The following is a 23,380-nucleotide window of genomic DNA, read 5'->3' as shown; positions in this document are numbered from 1 at the left end:
AGTAAATTATTTTTACTTTCGGTTTATGCATTTCACAACCCTTGACGAGGATCCACTGCAATTTTATCCGTGTCAGTTCACGTTTAACAAACGCTCATTTCGTCTTAGGAGTCATTATGTTCACAATTCTTTTTGGGATACATTTTGTAAGTATATGCGGTATCTATGGAGTTTTGTTATTGTGTTGGCAGTTGTCAAGGATTCTTAACGTTATTTTGTCAAGTTTGGGGGGAAAATTAGTTTATACTCATTTCGACATTTGGCTTATCGGGATGACTTATTTTATGATCTGAATTCTGATATTTTATAGTTGTCATCCCTTTACAGTCAAAAGTTATCACGCTGTCCCGAAACGTCCTATTATTTGGACTAGGGGACATAGATAACCCTATGAGAATAGGCTAGGATTACAGAAGTATTTAAGAGGCATCAAATTTAGGCTATGTTAGGACATGCATAATTAAACAGGGCACTCGTTTGGCCGTTTTTGGGGCCGAATATGGGTACCATTCCCCTCATAAAATGTTTTTTTCCCCATTCTCAGAAGAAAATTTCCCTGATAACAGGTTGTTTGACAACTAGATACGAACTCTCTTTCAAGTTACATTAGTATAATCTTAATGGCGGTGCACGGAAATATATAGAATTATCTATGTTTCGTATATACCTGCATATTTTTTTCATCAAGTCAACACAAATGGTCGTTAATAACATAAAATATGGTTAAATATCATTATATTCAAAGTATAGATTTTTTTAAAAATCTAACTTTGACAGTCATATTTCTAATATATTTCCGCGCGCCGCCATTAAGATTACACTAACCCAAAACGGCGGATTGAAAACATGAAATAATAAGGCAGGCATGAAAAATTAAGTGAAATAAGTAAGTTTACAACATCATTTATGTGTGTCCTAACATATACTTTATGCCTCTAAATATATACTTCCATAATCCTAGCCATATCCTCATAGGGTTGCATGTCTAGGAATACGGAACTTCCGTAATCCTAGAACCGGAGGCTAGGATTATGGTACCGTAATCGTAGCCACAGCCAAAAAATTAACAGATGCTTTTATTAAGGGTAGTGTGCAGATACGTCCATCATCAGTTTCTTTTGCTGCAGTTCATTGTTTTTTTGTGATATTAGGATGGAACATTACCATTACCAGACACTTGGAGGTCAGCCCCCGCTCTGCCACTGCAATTTGGATCTATATCATGGTGATATTAGATTTAATAATACTGATAATAAATCATCATTATTGGAAAATGCTATTATCATGATAATTAAACTTTACAAAACACCGAAAGTGTTACCTAAAATGAAGAAGTCATATAGTTTTATGTAAAAGATGAGTTATCCTGATCTTACAAAACCATATCTAATACAGTTGAATATCTTGCAGGGATGATACGAGAAAATAACAGAATTTATATATATTATCATAGGCACCCGATTTTTTGGGCTACGCTCCTGCACCGCAGAGCGCGCTCGAGCCAACATATATAGTACCATGTCATGCACTGTAGCGTAGCCCAAAAAATCTGGTGCCTATGTATATTATTGCCAATTTTGGCTCTTATGTAAACAAGAGTCTGTTTTGAAAACACATATCCCCAAGACAGCCTATATTAAAGGCAAACTTGTGCCAATTGGGTATGTAACTTTATATGTTCTAGCCTTAACCTATGACATAATGACCTCATTTCTGCTGACTGCAAGAAACCGTCATATGAAGATCTATAGCCAAATCAATCAAAGTATTTAAGTTGAAACTGTTTTAAGTCCAGAAGTCACTGTGACTATGACCGTTGTCCTACTGACCTAAAGAGCAATAGGGCCATCTACTCAGTCCACAGGCAAAAATCCAATAAAGTTTGAGATAAGTTCTTTTAGCCACTTTCAGTCTCAAGGTCACTGTGACCTTGACCTCTGACATGCTGATGCCTAAAACAGTAGGGGTCATCTGCTTTAATAAACAAAGGCAGTCATCCTGTGAAGTTTAATGACTATAGGCTAAAGTGTTATTTAGGTATTAATAGGAGACTCTTGCCATTCTTAAAGTCACAATGACCCAGACCGTTGACCAACTGTACCACAAAACAAGGGGGCCATCTTTCGACCTTAGGCAATCACCCTGTGAAGTTTGCTGACTGTATGCCAAAGCATTTTTAGTTATTGAGCTGAAACCATTTTCATTCTCAGTGTCACAGTGACTGACCTTTGAACTAATGAACCACCAAACAATAGTGGCTATCTACTGAAAACATAAGTTATCTTTTGAAGTTTGATGATTGTATTCCAGTTATTTAGTTATTGTGTGGAAACAGTTGTTAGTCACATGGTCACTGTGACTAAGACCTTTGACCTACTTACCACAAAAACAGTAGAGTTCATCTGTTAACCCCCAGGCAATCATATTATGAAGTTTGACAACTGCAGGCCAAAGCATTCTGTATTTATTGTGCAGAAATGGTTTTAAGTCTAAGTCAACACACCCAACACAGCATATTGTTGTCAGTACTGTCACTGTCCAAGCCGCCAACACACCCAACACAACATATAGTCAGCACTGTCACTGTCGAAGCCAACACAACATATAATCAGCACTGTCACTGTCCAAGCCAACACAATGTATAGTCAGCACTGTCACTGTCCAAGCCAACACACCCAACACAACATATTATCAGCACTGTCATTGTCCAAGCCAACACACCCAACATATAGTCAGTACTGTCACTGTCCAAGCTAACACACCCAACACAGCATATAGTCAGCACTGTCATTGTCCAAGCCAACACACCCAACACAGCATATTGTCAGTACTGTCGCTGTCCAAGCCAGCACAACATATAGTCAGTACTGTCACTGTCCAAGCCAACACACCCAACACAGCATATTGGCAGCATTGTCACTGTCCAAGCCAACACAACATATAGCCAGCACTGTCACTGTCCAAGCCAACACACCCAACACAGCATATTGTCAGTACTGTCACTGTCCAAGCCAACACACCCAACACAACATATAGACAGCATTGACACTGTCCAAGCCAACACAACATATAGTGAGCACTGTCACTGTCCAAGCCAACACACCCAACACAACATATAGACATCATTGACACTGTCCAAGCCAACACAACATATAGTGAGCACTGTCACTGTCAAAGCCAACACACCCAACACACCCAACACAACATATAGTGAGCACTGTCACTGTCCAAGCCAACACAACATCTAGTCAGTACTATCACTGCCCAAGCCAACACTTCCAACGCAGCATATTGTCAGCATTGTTGCTGTCCAAGTTCACACACCCAACACAATATACAGTAAGCACTGTCATTGTCCAAGCCAACACACCCAACACAACATATAGTCAGCATTGTCACTGTCCAAGCCAACACACCCAACACAACATATAGCCAGCACTGTCACTGTCCAAGCCAACACACCCAACCCAACATAGAGTCAGCATTGTAACTGTCCAAGCCAACACCCCTAACATAACATATAGTCAGCATTGTCACTGTCCAAGCCAACACACCCAACACAACATATAGTCAGCACTGTCACTGCCCAAGGCAACACACCCAACACAACATATAGTCAGCACTGTCACTGTCCAAGCCAGCATAACCAACACAACATATAGTCAGCATTGTCACTCTCCAAGCCAACACACCTAACACAACATATAGTCAGCACTGTCACTGTCCGAGCCAACAAACCCAACACAACATATAGTCAGTACTTTCACTATCCATGCCAACACAACCAATACAACATATAGTCAGCACTGTCACTGTCCAAGCCAACACAACATATAATCAGTACTGTCACTGTCAACCCAAAACAAAAACCAAGCCAACACATCCAACACAGCATATTATCAGTACTGTCACTGTCCAAGCCAACAAAACATACAGTCAGAACTGTCACTGTCCAAGCCAACACACCCAACACAGCATATTGTCCGTACTGTCACTGTCCAAGCCAACACAACATATAGTCAGAACTGTCACTGTCCAAGCCAACACACCCAACACAGCATAATGTCAGTACTGTCACTGTTCAAGCCAACACACACAACACTACATATAGTCAGCATTGACACTGTCCAAGCCAACACAACATATAGCCAGTACTGTCACTGTCAAAGCCAACACACCCAGCACAGCATATTGTCAGTACTGTCACTGTCCAAGCCAACACAACATATAGTCAGTACTGTCTGTGTCAAAGCCAACACACCCAACACAGCATATTGTCAGTACTGTCACTGTCCAAGCCAACACACCCAACACAACATACAGTCAGCACTGTCACTGTCCAAGCCAACACACCCAACACAGCATATTGTCAGTACTGTCACTGTCCAAGCCAACACACCCAACACAACATACAGTCAGCACTGTGACTGTTCAAGCCAACACAACATATAGTCAGTACTGTCACTGTCCAAGCAAACACAACATACAGTCAGTGCTGTTACTGTCTAAGCCAACACACCCAACAAAGCATATTGTCAGCATTGTCACTGTCCAAGCTAACACACCCAACACAAAATATAGTCAGCACTGTCACTGTCAAAGCCAACACAACATATAGTCAGTACTGTCACTGTCCAAGCCAACACACCCAACACAGCATATTGTCAGTACTGTCGCTGTCCAAGCCAGCACAACATATAGTCAGTACTGTCACTGTCCAAGCCAGCACACCCAACACAGCATATTGGCAGCATTGTCACTGTCCAAGCCAACACAACATATAGTCAGCACTGTCACTGTCCAAGCCAACACACCCAACACAGCATATTGTCAGTACTGTCACTGTCCAAGCCAACACACCCAACACAACATATAGACAGCATTGACACTGTCCATTCCAACACAACATATAGTGAGCACTGTCACTGTCCAAGCCAACACACCCAACACAACATATAGTGAGCACTGTCACTGTCCAAGCCAACACAACATATAGTCAGTACTATCACTGTCCAAGCCAACACTTCCAATGCAGCATATTGTCAGCATTGTTGCTGTCCAAGTTCACACACCCAACACAACATACAGTTAGCACTGTCATTGTCCAAGCCAACACACCCAACACAACATATAGTCAGCATTGTCACTGTCCAAGCCAACACACCCAACACAACATATAGCCAGCACTGTCACTGTCCAAGCCAACACACCCAACAAAACATATAGTCAGCATTGTAACTGTCCAAGCCAACACACCTAACATAACATATAGTCAGCATTGTCACTGTCCAAGCCAACACACCCAACACAACATATAGTCAGCACTGTCACTGCCCAAGGCAACACTCCCACCACAACATACAGTCAGCACTCTCAGTGTCCAAGCCAGCATAACCAACACAACATATAGTCAGTACTTTCACTATCCAAGCCAACACAACCAACACAACATATAGTCAGCACTGTCACTGTCCAAGCCAACACAACATATAATCAGTACTGTCACTGTCAGCCCAAAACAAAAACGAAGCCAACACATCCAACACAGCATATTATCAGTACTGTCAATGTCCAAGCCAACACAACATACAGTCAGAACTGTCACTGTCCTAGCCAACACACCCATCACAGCATATTGTCCGTAATGTCACTGTCCAAGCGAACACAACATATAGTCAGAAATGTCACTGTCCAAGCCAACACACCCAACACAGCATATTGTCAGTACTGTCACTGTCCAAGCCAACACACACAACACAACATATAGACAGCATTGACACTGTCCATGCCAACACAACATATAGCCAGTATTGTCACTGTCAAAGCCAACACACCCAGCACAGCATATTGTCAGTACTGTCACTGTCCAAGCCAACACAACATATAGTCAGTACTGTCTGTGTCAAAGCCAACACACCCAACACAGCATATTGTCAGTACTGTCACTGTCCAAGCCAACACACCCAACACAACATACAGTCAGCACTGTCACTGTCCAAGCCAACACAACATATAGTCAGTACTGTCTGTGTCAAAGCCAACACACCTAACACAGCATATTGTCAGTACTGTCACTGTCCAAGCCAACACACCCAACACAACATACAGTCAGCACTGTCACTGTCCAAGCCAACACAACATATAGTCAGTACTGTCACTGTCCAAGCCAACACACCCAACACAACATATAGTCAGCATTGTCACTGTTCAAGCCAACACAACATATAGTCAGTACTGTCACTGTCCAAGCAAACACAACATACAGTCAGTACTGTTACTGTCCAAGCTAACACACCCAACAAAGCATATTGTCAGCATTGTCACTGTCCAAGCTAACACACCCAACACAACATATAGTCAGCACTGTCATTGTCCAAGCCAACACACCCAACACAACATATAGTCAGCATTGTCACTGTCCAAGCCAAAACATCCAACACAACATATAGTCAGCACTGTCACTGCCCAAGCCAACATACCCAACACAACATATAGTCAGCATTGTCACTATCCAAGCCAACACAACCAACACAACATATAGTCGGCACTGTCACAGTCCAAGTCAACACACCCAACAGAACATATAGTCAGTACTGTCACTATCCAAGCCAACACAACCAACACAACATATAGTCGGCACTATCACTGTCCAAGCCAACACACCCAACACAACATATGGTCAATACTGTCACTGTCCAAACCAACACAACCAACACAACCTATAGTCAGCATTGACACTGTCCAAGCCAACACACCCAACACAACATATAGTCAGCAGTCACTGTCCAAGCCAACACACCCAGCACAACATATAGTCAGCACTGTCATTATCCAAGCCAACACACCCAGCACAACATATAGGCAGCATTGACACTGTCCAAGCCAACACAACCAACACAACATATAGTCAGCACTGTCACTGTCCAAGCCAACACACCCAAGACAACATATAGTCATCAGTCACTGTTCAAGCCAACACACCGAGCACAACATATAGTCAGCATTGACACTGTCCAAGCCAACATAACATATAGACAGCACTGTCACTGTCCAAGGCAACACACCCAACACAATGTAAAGACAGCATTGTCACCCTCCAAGCCAACACAACCGACACAACATATAGCCAGCACTATCACTGTCCAAGCCAACATAACCAACACAACATATAGTCAGTACTGTCACTATCCAAGCCAACACACCCAACACAAGATATAGTCAGTACTGTCACTATCCAAGCTAACACACCCAACACAACATATAGTCAGCGCTGTCACTGTCCAAGCCAACACACCCAACACAACATATGGTCAGCACTGTCACTGTCCAAGCCAACACACCCAACACAACATATAGTCAGCACTGTCACTATCCAAGCCAACAAACCCAACAAAGAAAGACATTGTGTCAAGGGTTATTTCATACTTCACTTCTGAATCATGTGGAGAAGTTGGCAGTTATTTGTGGAGAACAGGTTTGCTCAGAATACCAGTACATTGGTAAGGAGAACTGCTCACCATTACGCATCAGAAATACTGTTTAAAAGTGGCACTTAAAACCCAAAACAAACAGATCATCAGAGCAACAACCTTTTTACAACATTGTTACAATGCACTTTGACTGTATTGGTTAAGTGTCCAGAATGCCCAGTTAAATAATAAAAGGTTTACCAAATCCCTACTATTTAAAAAATTAAAATTGAAGCAGTTTAAGCAAACTTTGAAGAAAAGTCATTTTTGTAATGTATATTCTTATACTTACTTACCTGTTAAATTTTCAGGCAATAAGAACACTTATTGACTGGATATGGAGTGACGACAATCATAATGGTCAACTGCCAGATGATCTTGACCTTCACCAGACAACAGCTGACCTTCATGATACAACTGATGGAGGCGGGACTGGGACACATGATGTAGGCAGAGTTGGGACGGGTTACAGAATTAATCATTTAGAAGGTATTGGTTCGAGGAAACGAGGATCAGATGATAAAGGTTACCGTAGCAACAATGATTTTGTAGTTCCTGTAAAAGTTGCCCATTTATCTGCTGCCAAACCAATCAACAAATACAGGAAAGAGGAAATTTCTCGTCAGCATGTTACAGATGTTGGTTCAAGGAAGCGAGAGTTGTCAGATAGAAATAACTCTGGCAATGATGAAGTTGATGTTCCTGTGAAAGTTGCACATTTGTCTACAGTCATGACTGAACAGGAAAGTCAGGAACCATTTGACGTAAGATAATTCTGTTTAATAACTTCTTTAATAAGAATTCTAACACGACCAGCGAATAACCTACATACATGTAGAGCAAAATCTTATCTCGGGTTATTCTGCAATAAACCACTCGCGTGCGATGACGTCATCCGCTCCAGGTGTGTAGCATGGTCGTAAAAAGTAGTTACCACTTTTTCTAACACAGTTGATACTAGTATGTCGTGTTAGAATCGAAATAACAAGATCCCAAGTGTGATTTATCGTAGAATAACCCTAGTTTTTCGTTCTTATGGGAAACAATATATCACTCAAGCCTACGGACTTCGTTATATATTCTTACGCATCAGAACTCAAAACTCGGGTTATTCTATGATAAACCACGTTTGGGAACTTATTATTTCTTAAGTATAAAATTAATGATAGTATTCAATGCTGTATAGCATGCAATGTTTTAAACTCTTTTAAGACAAGGTTAAGCTGATGTCATAATGTACGTAGTCCATAACAGCTAGTATTTCCTTTATACAACTTCTCCAGAATTTCTTAATTACATGTAATCAAATTTAGTTGGAAGCATCTTGTAACAGTAATGAATAAAAATTGTGCAAACGTAATGGTAATGGCCTCTTTTCTGATGTTCAAACTATTTTGTCATTTAGAAATCATAAGGGTTAAATACTTTTTAAATGAAATACAGGTGAAATAGGTCCTCATGAGAGCCTCTTTTTTAGCTCGACTATTCGAAAAATAGGGGAGCTATCCTACTCGCCCTGGTGTCGGCGTTAGTGTGAGCGTCACACAAAGGTTAAAGTTTGCGTACCACCCCAAATATTTTCAAAGTCCATTGAAATATTGCTTTCATATTTTGCATCCCGGTACTTGTTTACAATCATGACCCCTTTTCAACTTAGAATAAATGTTAAAGTTTGCGTACCACCCCAAATATTTTCAAAGTCCATGGAGATATTGCTTTCATATTTTGCATACTGGTTTACAATCATGACCCCAGTCTGTAAAAAGGAGGAGGCAACTCTATCAAGCATTTTGACTGAATTATGGCCCCTTTTCGACTTAGAATATGCTTATTGTAATGTTAAAGTTTTACTCATTGCTTATATTATACTATCAAGCACAGAGTGTAGTCAAGCGCGCTGTCCACTGACAGCTCTTGTTAAATTTGCTCTTTTGTTGCCAAACTTGTTCAGTAAAGTGGTTTTCAAAGTTTCTGATAAATCAGAATAATGACATTTTATTTCTGTTTGAGCATATCAGGCACATAGGAGGCATTTTCAGATTTGGGGGAGGGGGCACACATTTTGAAAATCAGGCGACCTATGACAGACCCGGATTAAAGAAACAAACGTTTTTTTGTTGTTTTTTTTTATAGTTGTGCATGCTTGGCCCATCTAAAACAATTACAAAACTGCAGGTCACAGCTAAAATTGACTCGCTGTCAAAAAATTGCTAAGATAATTACCTTAATCGGTCAAATTATTGTGGGGGGGGAGGGGCCCCCCACCCCTGTTCCTACGGCCCAACATACTCAGTTAAGGCCTGATAAAAAATGAAATGCAATAGTAATTAATTTAAAAAGTAAGGATGCACATACTGGTAGTTTGAAACTTGAAAGATATAAGATGAAACTGAATTCTATATCCATATATCAAGAACCTGTAGAAATGTTCTTGCTAAGTGATGGTGGTCATTTTTCAGATAAGAAAAGTGCATGGCTATCAAGAGATGCCCTTTCTTAGTGATGAGGATACTATTAACTTCATTAAACATTCTAACACAATGTTCATCATGCGGGGCCTCCCTGGCAGTGGTAAATCAACACTTGTGAAAAGTCTACAAAATATCTACAAAGGGTCAGTGGCAGTGTGTTCTGCTGATGACTTCTTTCGTAGTAGTGATGGAAGTTACAAGTAAGTCATTATAGAATGTTTGACCAATAAAGCATCTTTCTGAAGAGAGTTTATTTTACATGCTTTACTTTATTTCAACACAATGATTTTGTGCACATGCTTTACTTCAAAACAATGATTGTACATTAGTTGGATACTTTGTGAACAATGATTGTACATTAGTTGGATACTTTGTGAACAATGATACTTGAATAAATTTATACAACTAGCTGCATTGACAAAATGCCAGTTTTAACAAACATTGCACTCTAGCTTAAATTTTTACCCCAAAAAGGGTGTTCAACCCTTATCATGCTGGACACGATTGATTCTGCCTTTGCGACCAGTGTAGATCATGATCAGCCTGCACATCCATGCAGTCTGATCAAGATCTACACTGTTCGCCATTCTGTCAGTATCTTTTAGGTAAGCACCCCTTTTAACAGTTAATGGCACTGTCAAAATTGTAAGATGGACAAGTTCATTATAGAAATTTAGCAAAGTAAAGTTTAAGGATAACCCTTGTGAAGAACTTATCAGCTACATTTTTATGTGCCTCAAATCTTTTAACAGATCTCCAAAAAAGTTGCATTTTTAGCTCGACTTTTCGAAGAAAAAGTAGAGCTATTGTACTCGCCCCGGCGTCAGCATCGCCGTCGCCGTTGGTTAAAGCTTTTGATAAAGTCAAATATCTCTGTTACTGTCAAAGCTATTGACTTGAAACTTAAAATATTTTTTACTTTCAAAGTCTACACCAGGAGAAACAATCCCCATAACTCTGATTTGAATTTTGACAGAATTATGCCCCTTTTTAACTAAGAATTTGTGGTTAAAGTTTTTGATTGAGTCAAATATCTCTGTTACTATCAAAGCTATTGACTTGAAACTTAAAATAGTTAATTACCATCAAAGTCTACACCAGGAGAAACAATCCCCATAACTCTGTTTGAATTTTGACAGAATTATGCCCCGTTTTAACTTAGAATTTTTTGTTAAAATTTTTGATAAAGTCAAATATCTCTGTTACTATTAAAGCTTTTGACTTTAAACTCAAAGTAGTTACTTACTATCAAAATCTACACCAGGAGACACAATTCTCATAACACTGATTTGAATTGTGACAGAACTATGCCCCTTTTTAACTTAGAATTTTTGGTTAAAGTTTTTGATAAAGTCCAATATCTCTGTTACTATCAAAGCTTTTTACTTGAAACTTAAAATACTTGTTTACCATCAAAGTCTACACCAGGAGAAACAATCCCCATAATTCTGCTTTGATTTTTGACAGAATTACATGTATGTACTTTTTTAACTTAGAATTTTTTGTTAAAATTTTTGATAAAGTCAAATATCTCTGTTACTATTAAAGCTTTTGACTTGAAACTCAAAATAGTTATTTACTATCAAAGTCTATACCAGGAGACACAATGCCCATAACTCTGGTTTGAATTTTGACAGAGTTATGTCCCTTTTTAACTTGGATTTTTTATTTACTTGCAAAGCTCTAATTTAGAGTCAAGCACTGAGAAAAGTCGAGCGCGCTGTCTTACGGACAGCTCTTGTCTATAATATTGTAAATGAAATAAAGGAATAACAAATTCCCAGCACACACCATAATTATAGATTTTTTTGTCTCCAGGTGAACATTATTTTTTTGTAGCTGATATAAAAAAAAACCAACGAAAATAAGTCCCAAGAATACATCTATCCACTTTTCAGGTGAAAGAACTTAATATACAAGAAATACAGATGCTAAATACATGTACATAAAACATCAGATAGTGTTGCCATTTTTACCATTGTTGTACATCTAAAATACAAAGAAAGAAATGATATGAAACCTTGCTTATTTCAGTTTTGATGCAGGCAGACTGTCAGAAGCTCATAAAGACTGCCAGAACAAGGCAGCATACCACTGTAATAAAGGAACACCAGTCGTAATTATAGATAACACAAACATACAACGATGGTCTATGGGGTTTTACATGAAACTTGCACAAAGAAGCTGCTACTATCATGTGGTTGTTTTAGAACCCCAAACTCCGTGGCGATATGACCCAGAGGAGTTGGCACAGAGAAATAAACATCATGTTGACAGGGAAACTATTGGCAGGAAGCTACAGAGTTTGAGAGACAATGTGTACAGACCGTTGTATTATGGGTAGGTATAGAAGTCGTTCTCATTTATTAAAGTGTATTCATTGTCCTATTGTGAACCTCTGATTTCTTTCTTTCATTGTTTTGGTGAGACTATGCAGACTTAATTACCATGGGGAGTTGTTCCAGTCAAGCAGTGTCTTCCTTTATTTGACCTGCTGACTTTAAGACAATTCAAAATGACTGTGATCAATAGACATTTACTCATTCTATCTGATATTTTAAAAGTTTATCTTGAGAAATAAAACTGTTGCATTTCTTGTGATTTGGTGGTGATACTGAAATGGACACAGCCTTGCTTTTCATGGACTTTTTCAATTGGTCCACAATGATTTGTCAAGAAATGCTATTGATTGGCTGAAACAAATGTTTGGCAAATAAGCCATAGGTTTAACCAGGGAATGGTAGACCTGTGATAGAATCCAGTCTGAACTTTATCTTTCGTCATTAGCTGAAAATGTCAGAAATACAAAATATTTGCAGTTGGCTAAATGTGTAGATATTGTACACATGTTTGTATGGACAAATTGATTGATAGATGATTTCCAAGGCTATGAAAATTGGTACATGAATAGGTGGTAGTATTGAAAATATGCACACCCTTTTATTTTGTTGCTCTGGCAACTAATATGCATGGTTGCTATGGGAAAATATGGTTTTAATAACAAAAAAAATGGCAAAGTGGAATCCTACAATACTAGTAACTGGTACTTGGACCATACATGGTGTTGTAATTATTTCTTGTCATTTCCATTCAATGTTGCTGCATATTGTGTAACCTGTCATAAACAAACTCAATTATACCAATTCAGTTATTACTATGTATGCGCTGAACCTTTAACCACATTGATGGTTTCAAAAAATTCTACTATAATTAATAAAAGTCATTTTGATTTGTTAAAAAATTTTTGCCCTAGACAGCTCTGTGTAAATTTTGAAAATCTTCTCGACTGAATCTGCAGACCAGTTTTCAAAATAATTTGGTAGAAATCAGTTTCTTCCATTGCTTTGTACCTGTCAGTCACATTGGTATGTCAGTTGGTCCATCTTTCGGTAAAGTGAACGGTTTCCGCACAATAACTTAAGAATCACTTGACCCACTACCTTCATAGTTGGAAACATGGTGACCCTTGTAGTTTTCTTGGGGTCAGTAGGTCAAAGGACAAGGTCACAGTCATCTGAAACTTGAAAATGGTTTCCAAACAATAACTTGAGAATGGTCACCACTTGACCGAAGACCTTCTTACTTGGTATTATATTAATAGGGCTTATCAAGTCGGCGGTCAAAGGTCATGGTCATAGTGATCACATCACTGAATGGGATAAGCCTTCATGGTGGGGGGGCATATGTGTTTTACTAACAGCTTTTGTTATACTGTTCAGTTTTGAAACACAGTGGTGAGCAATACAGGGCCATCATGGATGTCCTGTAATCAATTTATTATCACTGAAGCGTGAAGGCTAAAGTTGTTTTCTATAACATTGATGCAGTGCATCAATTGTTTTCGTGTTTAAGAATGAAATGAATAAATTACATACTTTCAGATGGTTCCTTTCTAAGGAAGATTCCTCTATGTTGGTGAAGAAATCGAGAGATGTTCTAAGGCAGTGTTTGAATGAAGTGGCTTTTCCAGATCTCGGCTCTCAGGATGTCTCTGACAGTTTCACAGCTTTAGAGGGTACATTTATTTATATTTTATTTTATATTTTGAAAGGTTATACGAGTATATACAACAATTTATGTGCATGTTGGTAAATCATTGAAATGTGGTCTGAAATCCTTGTTTTGAGTTTTGTATTGTTTAAACAGAGATTCACATAGAAATGTGAAAGAAAAATGAAAGTCTTTCAAATTTATTATTATTATTATTGTTATTCTAGACTTATATTTGAACTGGCTGACTGACTAAATGTATTTATTATATGTCTTCTCTCTGTGTGTAATCTTCATGATTCACTAAATATAGCCATAATGTCTAGCTTTAAGCTACCTTGCCACAAATGCAAAACAGAAATGTGACTGTTTTAAAAGAGGTCAGTTGAATGTACTTTGAGTGTTAGCTCTTATTATAAAGGCAGTTTCTTATTAGCAAGTAAGATTTGCTTTTTTTTCCCAGATATTTTGAGCAATGTGGTGATATCCTATACTGATCCACACCCCATGTTGCACTGTACAGCGGCATACCTTGCAAGGCGGTCCAAGGATGCCTACCACAACGAGGACCATGTAGTTAGAGCCATGGGCAGGAAATTTACACTTAAGATCTCAGGATTTGTTTACAGTAGACAAGCTTTAAGCGCAAGGGTAGTTCTTCAAGAAGATGCAGTAAACTTGGTTTCTAAGGAAAGTGGATCAGATTCCAGGGGTATTACAAGTTTCTCAGGAACTTCAGGTTCTGAAAATTGTAGTGATAGACAGTATGAAACAATTAGGTTATCAGATCTGTATGTAAAGGATGAAGAAGAAATTTTACGTGAAAGGTACAGGGATGTTCATTTACACTCATCAGATAGTGACCAGAAACATGCATTGTTTCAGCATGGATGCAGTGCTCATATTACTATATCCTATGCAACGGAGGGCCAATCAAAATTGAGTGGAGAAAACTTACTGAATATTCTTGAACTTGAATTTTACGGTAAAGTGAAGCAGCAAAAGTCAAGTGTCGGAGTAGTGTCTGCCTATGGAAAGGATTTGTTTCAGTTACAGTTAAATGAACCAGTTGAAGTTAATTGCTTGTTCCAGGGATTTTATTCAAGCAGAGGTTGAATCAGTAATCAGATATTGTGTGGCTTTAAGACTGTGCCTTTTTATTGTACCCCCCCCCCCCCCCCGACAACAAAGTTGTAAGAGGGGTATACTGGTTTCAGGTTGTCTGTCTGTCTGTCCGTAGACACAATCTTGTGTGCACCATCTCTCCTCATCCCCTTGACACAATTTAATGAAACTTCACACAAATGATCAGTAGCAACAGTAGTAGTGCATGGGACATGTTAGGTTCTTTCAGAAAAAAAAATTGCAGAGTTATGGGATTTTGTTTTTTGTTACTATACTATATACATAGACACAATCTTGTGCGCACCATCTCTCCTCATCCCCTTGACACAATTTAATGAAACTTCACACAAGTGATCAGTAACAACAGTAGTTGTGCATGGGACATGTTAGGCTCTTTCAGAAAAAAAATTTGCAGAGTTACGGGACTTTGTTTTTTGTTACTATACTATATACATAGATGCAATCTTGTGCGCACCATCTCTCCTCATCCCCTTGACACAATTTAATGAAACTTCACACAAGTGATCAGTAACAACAGTAGTTGTGCATGGGACATGTTAGGTTCTTTCAACGACAAAAATTGCAGAGTTATGGGACTTTGTTTCTTGTTAACATACTATGTACATACAGTCTGCATATGCAATCTTGTGCACGCCTAATCTTCCGAACCCTTGAACACAATTTAATGAAACTTCACACAAGTGATCAGTACCAACCCTTGTTGTGCATGGTGCATGTTTCGTTCTTTTAGATAAATATTCTGCATAGTTATGGGACTTTGTTTTTTGTTACTATACTGTATACATACAGTCTATATACATACAGTCCACATAATTATGCAATCTTGTGTGCGTCAAATTGCAATGTACTGTGTCAGTGCATGAGGGGGGTACATTCATCACCTTTAGTGATAGCTCTAGTTTTGAAAGGATTTTAGTTTTGTTCTTTTGTAAAGACTGTTCATAGATTTTATTAGCCCACCATCATCAGATGGTGGGCTATTCAAATCACTCTGCGTCCGTGGTCCGTCGTCCTTCCGTCCGTCCGTCCGTCCGTCAGTCCGTCCGTCCTTCCGTCCGTTAACAATTTCTCGTTATCGCATCTCCTCATAAACTACCTGGGGGATTTTGACCAAACTTTGTCAGAATGATGTATTGATACCCTAGTTGTGTCCCCCTGAAAATCAGACTGGTTCAACAATTTTTTAGTAAGTTATGGCCCTTTGTTTATTTCTATAATTTACATAGATTTATATAGGGAAAAACTTTGAAAATCTTCTTGTCCAAAACCACAGAGCCTAGGGCTTTGATATTTGGTATGAAGCATCATCTAGTGGTCCTCTACCAAGATGATTCAAAATATTTCCTTGGGGTCTAATATGGCCCCGCCCCGGGGGTCACATGGTTTATATACACTTATATAGGGAAAAACTTTGAAAAACCTCTTGTTCAAAACCACAGGGCCTAGGGCTTTGATATTTTGTATATGACATCATCTAGTGGTCTTCTACTAAGATTGTTCAAATTATCCCCCTAGGGTCAAATATGGCCCCGCCCCGGGGGTCACATGGTTTACATAGACTTACATAGGGAAAAACGTTGAAAATCTTCTTGTCCAAACCACAAAGCCTAGGGCTTTGGCATTTGTAATGTAGCATCATCTAGTGGTTCTCTACCAAGTTTGTTCAAATTATCCCCCTAGGGTCAAATATGGCCCCGCCCTGGGGGGTCACATGGTTCATATAGACTTATATAGGGAAAAGATTTTAAAATCTTCTTGTCAATAACCTACAACATTCAAATTTGGACCACATGTATGGTTTTGAGTGGCAAGATGAACCTTGACATGAGTTGACCTTTATTTTGACCTAGTGACCTACTTTCACATTTCTGTAGCTACAGCCTTCAAATTTGGACCACGTGCATAGTTTTGTGCACTGAAAAAAACTTTGACCTTGACTTTGACCTAGTGACCTTCTTTCACATTTTTGATGGTACAGGCTTCAAATTTGGACCACATGCATAGTTTTGTGTTCTGAATTGGAATTTGACCTTGATTTTGACCTACTGACCTACTTTCACATTTCTCAAGCTACAGCCTTCAAATTTGGACCACATGCATAGTTTTGTATACCGAAACAAACTTTGACCTTTACATTGACCTAGTGACCTACTTTCACATTTTTGATGGTACAGGCTTCAAATTTGGAACACATGCATAGTTCTGTGTTCCGAAATAAAATTTGACCTTGATTTTGACCTAGTGACCTACTTTCACATTTCTCGAGCTACAGCCTTCAAATTTGGACCACTTGCATAGTTTTGTGTACCGAAATGAACTTTGACCTTAAGATTGACCTAGTGACCTACTTTCACATTTCTGTAGCTACAGGCTTCAAATTTAGACCACATGCATAGGATTGTGTACCGAAACAAACTTTGACCTTGACATTGACCTAGTGACCTACTTTCACATTTTTGAAGGTACAGGCTTTAAATTTGGACCACATGCATAAATTTGTGTTCTGAAGTGTAATTTGACCTTGATTTTGACCTAGTGACCTACTTTCACATTTCGTCCTTGAAATTGATCTAGTGACCTACTTTCACATTTCTCAAGCTACAGCTTTCGAATTTGGACCACATGCAAAGTGTTGTGTACGGAAATGAAATTTGACCTTGAGCTAGTCAGTAAGTCTTGAAATTTGGAACACTCAAAAATGGCACATTGGTGGGCGCCAAGATCACTCTGTGATCTCTTGTTTAATTGTTTATTTAAGTTTGTTTTGAAACAAAATTAAATTTTAAGGTACAAAACGGTTTTTAAATTTGAAGCATTTTAATATGATTTCAGCAAGAGTAAATCAAAAAGCGTTACTACGGCTACAAAAAATTAAACTATAAACTTCAAAGATATCCTTGCATGTTGAGGATGTTTAATGCATCAACAATGATCTTATCCCTTTAAAGTAATATTATGAAGAATTAAAAAGCATCATCTTACAGTAAGTGTTTTAGTTATTGCAATCAAGTTACTGTACTTTAGAATTCAGTTTTCATGGAAAACAATCTTTGTCTGAGACCCGACGTGCCCGCTCGTGATGAAATAATGCATGGAGGGGCACCAGGGGTCTTCCTCCACTATTGAAGCTAGAAAGTCGCCTTATGACCTATAATTGTGTATATGTATTTACTGTAAAAGTAGAAATTTTCGCGAGGGTTTAATTTTCGCTATATTTGCGAGGCCCTATATCTCGCGAAAATAAATCCTCGCGTATTATTCACCATTAGTATGATTTTAATGCAAGCAAGATACCATTTTTACAATTTGGCGAATATTAAACCTTGAGAACATTTTCAGAATTTCAAATTCGTGAAATTTTGACCCCGCTAAAATATGTGCGTTTACAGTATTTATGCTGTATAAAAATTGATTTTCCTAAGTGGAGTAAGTACAAACATTGCAATTGAATACTTCTTTTCTTCACTATGAATGGCCATACATTGTATGTCTGCTTAAGATACTGTTGTCACTGTTGGATTTAGTACAAAGATCATATTGAAACTATTGTTCACCTGTGTGTTTGCTTACAAGTCAATTTAGATTACATTTATCAATTAACGCCTTACCACAAACCTCACATTAAAAGCAATTTATTCTAAAATGAACTGTAATTAGCTGTAAAATTGCATGTATTAAAATTAAAGGCTTTCTCATCTGTGTGTCTTTTAATTTAGCCACACCATGAGAAAACCCACATAGTGCGTTTTGCGACCAGCGTGGATCCAGACCAGCCTGCACAGTCTGGTCAGGCGCTAATGGTTTCGCTAATTACAATAGGCTTTGAAAGCCAACAGCATGGATCCTGACCAGACTGCGCGGATGCGTTGGCTGGTCTGGATCCATGCTGGTCGCAAACCCACTTTGTTGGTTTTCTCATGGTGTGGCTCAATCAACAGATCACCTCTGGTGCATGTATAACTACAAACATAACATTAAGGTCTTTCTCTTTTTGATGTTATTCCTTATGTTTTTTTAATTAATATCTACACCTACATTCTTATTTACAAACGGTACATTATGGATGGAGAACATGCATAATCACAGTATATAACACAAAAAATCATTTTCCTCTTTTTTTGTTGAGCCCGCTTGTGGAAGCGAAGACATAGTTGTCCAAATGGCTGTTCGGTGTATGTGCATGCGTGCGTCCGTCTGGATTTGTTTGTCCGGACCATTACTTTGACATGTATGGAGCAGTCTCGTTTATATTTGGCTTGAATAGTAACCTCAGTTAGATGGAGGGTCATGTGCAAACCGCAGGTTCCTATATCCAAGTTCAAGGTCACACTTGGAGGTCAAAGGTTAAATTCAATAATGACTTTGTCCAAAGCATTTCTTCTTCATGCATGGACGGATTTTGATGTAACATGGCACAAATGTTCACAACCATGTGACGGAGTGGCATGCGCAAGAACCAGGACCCTATGTCTAAGGTCAAGGTCACACTTAGAGGTCAAAGGTCAGATACAAGAATGACTGTCCAGAGCATTTTTTTTCATGTTTGGAGGGATTTTGATGTAACTTGGCACAATTGTTCACCATCATGAGACGGAGTGTCATGTGCAAGAACGTAGCATTATTTCCCTTTGTTGTAACTATAAATAGCTTATTTTGAGGTGTGTTTTGACCTATCTCTACTGGTAAGGCTTTTTTTTTTTAAGATTTACATCCCTTTGTTGTTACTATAAATACCTTTTATTGTAACTTTTTGCAATCATTTAGGCCATTTACTTACATGATAAATGATCTTGAGTATCAATAAGTTTGACAGATGAAAATAGATCACATATGAGCCGTGCCATGAGAAAACCAACATAGTGGCTTTGCAACCAGCATGGATCCAGACCAGCATGCGCATCCGCATGGTCTTAATGAGGTAAATAGATTTGATGGTTATTGTATGAAAATATTTCCAGTATTTAGAAGATATGAGGCGGGCATGAATTACAGAAAACTACTGGGCAGAATTACACCAAATATTACAGGAAAAATCCTTGGGTGGCCCCTTTCAAAGTTATTCAAAGAATTGAATTCCAAGCAGAACTCTGATTGCCATTGCAACTGAAAGGAAAAACTTTAAAAAAAATCTTCTTGTCCTAAATCACTGGTCTTAGGGCTTTTGTATTTGGTATGTAGCATCATCTAGTGGTTCTCTACCAAAATTATCCCCCTAGAGTCAAATATGGCCCCGCCCTAGGGGCCACATGATTTACATAGACATGTATAGAGAAAACTTTGAAAATCTTCTTGCCCAAAATCACGGGTCATAGGGTTTTGATATTTGGTATGTGGCATCATCTAGAGGCCCTCTACAAAGATTGTTCAAATTATCCCCTAGGGTCAAGTATGGCCCCTCCCTGGGTGTCGCATGGTTTATATAAACTTGTATAGAGAAAATGTCGAAAATCTTCTTGTCTTAAACCACAGGGCCTAGGGCTTTGATATTTGATATGTAGCATTGCCTTATGGTCCTCTACCAAGATTATTCAAATTATTACCCTGGGAAGAACAGTGGCCCCATCACAGGGATCCCAAGTTTTATGTAGTCTAATATAGGACTTATAAAAAAAATCTTATCTGAAAGTTCAAAGTCTAGGCCTTTGAACGTGGTATGTAGCATTGCTTAGTGGTTCTCAAACAGGAATGTTCAAATTATGCTCCTTAGGTGAAAAGAGGCCCGGCCCCTGGGGTCACTTATATGAGTTATATAGGAAAAGAATACTAGTCTTAAAAAAATTCTGATCATATTTCCTAGACTGTCTTATTATAATTACCTAATGATCCCAAGTAATTAGGGTTCACTCGACTGACCTTGACCTACTGACCTACCTTTTTTGTTTTTTAAAATAGAGCCATGAAATTTGGATGACACATACAGTTTTGCACACCGATCTTAAACTAACGTCAGTGACCATGAATGTGACCTACTGACATTCATGAGCCACATGAATATGGACCACATGTTTAAATGCCAAACTGATTCTAAAATATTAGAAAGTTTATGACCTTTTTGACAGCATCAGTTTAACATTTGAAACATGTTGCTCATATTACTCAGGTGAGCGATCCAGGGTCATCATGGCACTCTTGTTGTCCCTTGGTGTTATGATGTATATGTCTGAAATACATGAAGTGTGTGTTTCGTGTCCGTTCTGTAACTCTTGACCCCCTTGAAGGATTTCAAAGAAATTTGACACAAATGATCACCACATTGAGACGACATGCAGAGCGCATGTTCTGGATGTCTCGCTTCAAGGTCAAGGTCATACTTTAGCACCTGAATCTGAAACTAAAACTGAATAATCTGATTCTCCCATTGAGGTCATTTTACCCCTATTGCCAATACTAATGCTTAAAGCATCTGGTACGCTCAGACGAGCTGCATTTAGAGGTTCAAACCCCCCGGTTAATGGTGCCATCATATACTATTTAAGAAAGAAATACCACACACACTACCCTACACATAGTGACTTACTAACAAGTGTGTTTATTAAACAAACCCTGGAGATGTAATTGTTGAAATGTAAAACCTTTTACAAAAAATTAAAAACTATCACCCGCTGTTTTCGCATGATAAACAGTTATCAAAAATTTAAAACAATGCCACGAAATCTCTGAAATACAGTATCTTAAGATTTTTGTAATGTGTCAAGTGATTTACTTTGCGTAGTTCTAACGGCAGACCAATATAGTACAAGAACTTCTATCATTGAATGTTATGCCCTTGTTGTATGGAACAACATAACGACATTCAGAATTTTCAGACGATCTTAAACCTTGTCTACTAGGAATATACTCTGTAAGCAATTCTGTTAAATACAGAGGTGCTCTTCCAGTGTGACAGCTATACATGAAAGAAAGTATCTTGAACTCAGTTCTTACTTTCACCGGCAACCAATGTAAGTGTTACAATGCTTGTTTAGAACTGTCAAATTTCCTCCTGTTAAGGACAAGTTTTGCACACCTGGTTTGAATACGTTGCATCTTACGCACCTCACAGTTAGCTACACCATACAGTATGATATGTAATAATCAAGATGTGAAATAACTAGAGACAAAACTAAAATTTCAGTGGCTGCTTTTGTTAAGTGTTTTCGGATGTTCTTAATTCGTAGGTAATTCAACATGGCTTTACGACATTTGCGATTTGCATGACCTTTAAAGTTCAAGGTTTCGTCAAGAACTGCGCCGAGATATTTGATTGTGCTTTCACGTTTGACATCATCACCAGCAATGTTAATGGAAGTTGTAAGATATTTGTTCCATTGCGGTCTTCTACCAAACATAATAAATTCAGTTTTGGAAGTGTTCATTTTCAGTTTGTTTCTATTCATCCAGTCATTGATTATAACTGCGCACCTTTCAAGGTCTCCGACCGCTTGTGATTCTACGGAAACAGATGTAGGACGAAACTTGCTGATCAGCAAAACCGTAGACTGATACTGATTTTTGGAATGACATCAAAAAGAGTTCCAGCATAGGTGAGATACAGCCAAGGACCAAGGCAACTGCCCTGGGGCACACTGCATTCAAGATGGCGGTCTGATGAATATGCATTGTTGATATTAATCTCACAAGTACGAGGCCTTACATAGGAGTCTACCCATTGAAGAGCTGTATCACAAACGCCATATTGTGCTTTTAGGACATCTAAAAGAATGTCGTGGTCGACAGTGTGAAATGCCGCACTTAGTCAATTGTAACAAGGGCCGTGACCTCCTTTTTCTCCATACCACTTGGAAGATCATTGACTAACCGAAATAGCGCAGATTCTCAGGAATGGTGTTTTCTGTATGCAGACTGGTTCTTAAGCAAAAGACTGTTTTGATTTATATGTTTGTTTAATCTGTAAAGAATAGCTTTCTCAATAAGTTTGATAGAAATGATAAATTACTCACATGACGATAATTGGAAACCTCTAGTTCAAGACCGGTTTTTTAGCAGAAGTCTAACAACTGCTTGTTTGTATTTCACAGGGAAAACACCTTGTTGTAATGAGAGATTCACCAATTTAGTGATACTAGAGAGAAGTTCATCTACAGGTGATTTCAGAATACGTGTTGGCAAAATATCTAACTCTGAAGACGTAGTATTCAATTCATTGACGAGGTTTTTCACTTCATCTTGAGTCAATTCAGTAAATTCATTTAAATTTTGTATATCCTTTACTGGAGGTTCAAAGTTTTGGTATTCACTTTGGGATTGGCGTATTTTTTGAGATTTTTGCCATGAAGTTTTTCTTTTAGGAGAGCGTGCTTATTC

At 38.5% G+C, this 23,380-nt stretch overlaps 1 protein-coding gene across 1 annotated transcript; it reads left to right on the top strand.

Annotated features, from left to right (window-relative positions):
- Nucleotides 1-15: 15 nt before the first annotated feature.
- LOC123538711 (uncharacterized) lies at nucleotides 16-18,773 on the top strand. Its single transcript, XM_045323006.2, has 6 exons — nucleotides 16-146; nucleotides 7,781-8,233; nucleotides 9,929-10,140; nucleotides 11,975-12,280; nucleotides 13,822-13,955; nucleotides 14,394-18,773. Exons 1-6 carry the CDS (start codon nucleotides 117-119, stop codon nucleotides 15,044-15,046), a joined length of 1,788 nt encoding a protein of 595 aa, XP_045178941.1. The 5' UTR covers nucleotides 16-116; the 3' UTR covers nucleotides 15,047-18,773.
- The last annotated feature ends 4,607 nt before the right edge of the window (nucleotides 18,774-23,380 follow it).

The sequence above is a fragment of the Mercenaria mercenaria genome, chromosome 18 (genome assembly GCF_021730395.1).
Source record: "Mercenaria mercenaria strain notata chromosome 18, MADL_Memer_1, whole genome shotgun sequence".
Classification (NCBI taxonomy): domain Eukaryota; kingdom Metazoa; phylum Mollusca; class Bivalvia; order Venerida; family Veneridae; genus Mercenaria; species Mercenaria mercenaria.
The sequence above is the reverse complement of the archived record's forward strand: the minus strand, read 5'-3'. Positions and strand labels throughout refer to the sequence as shown.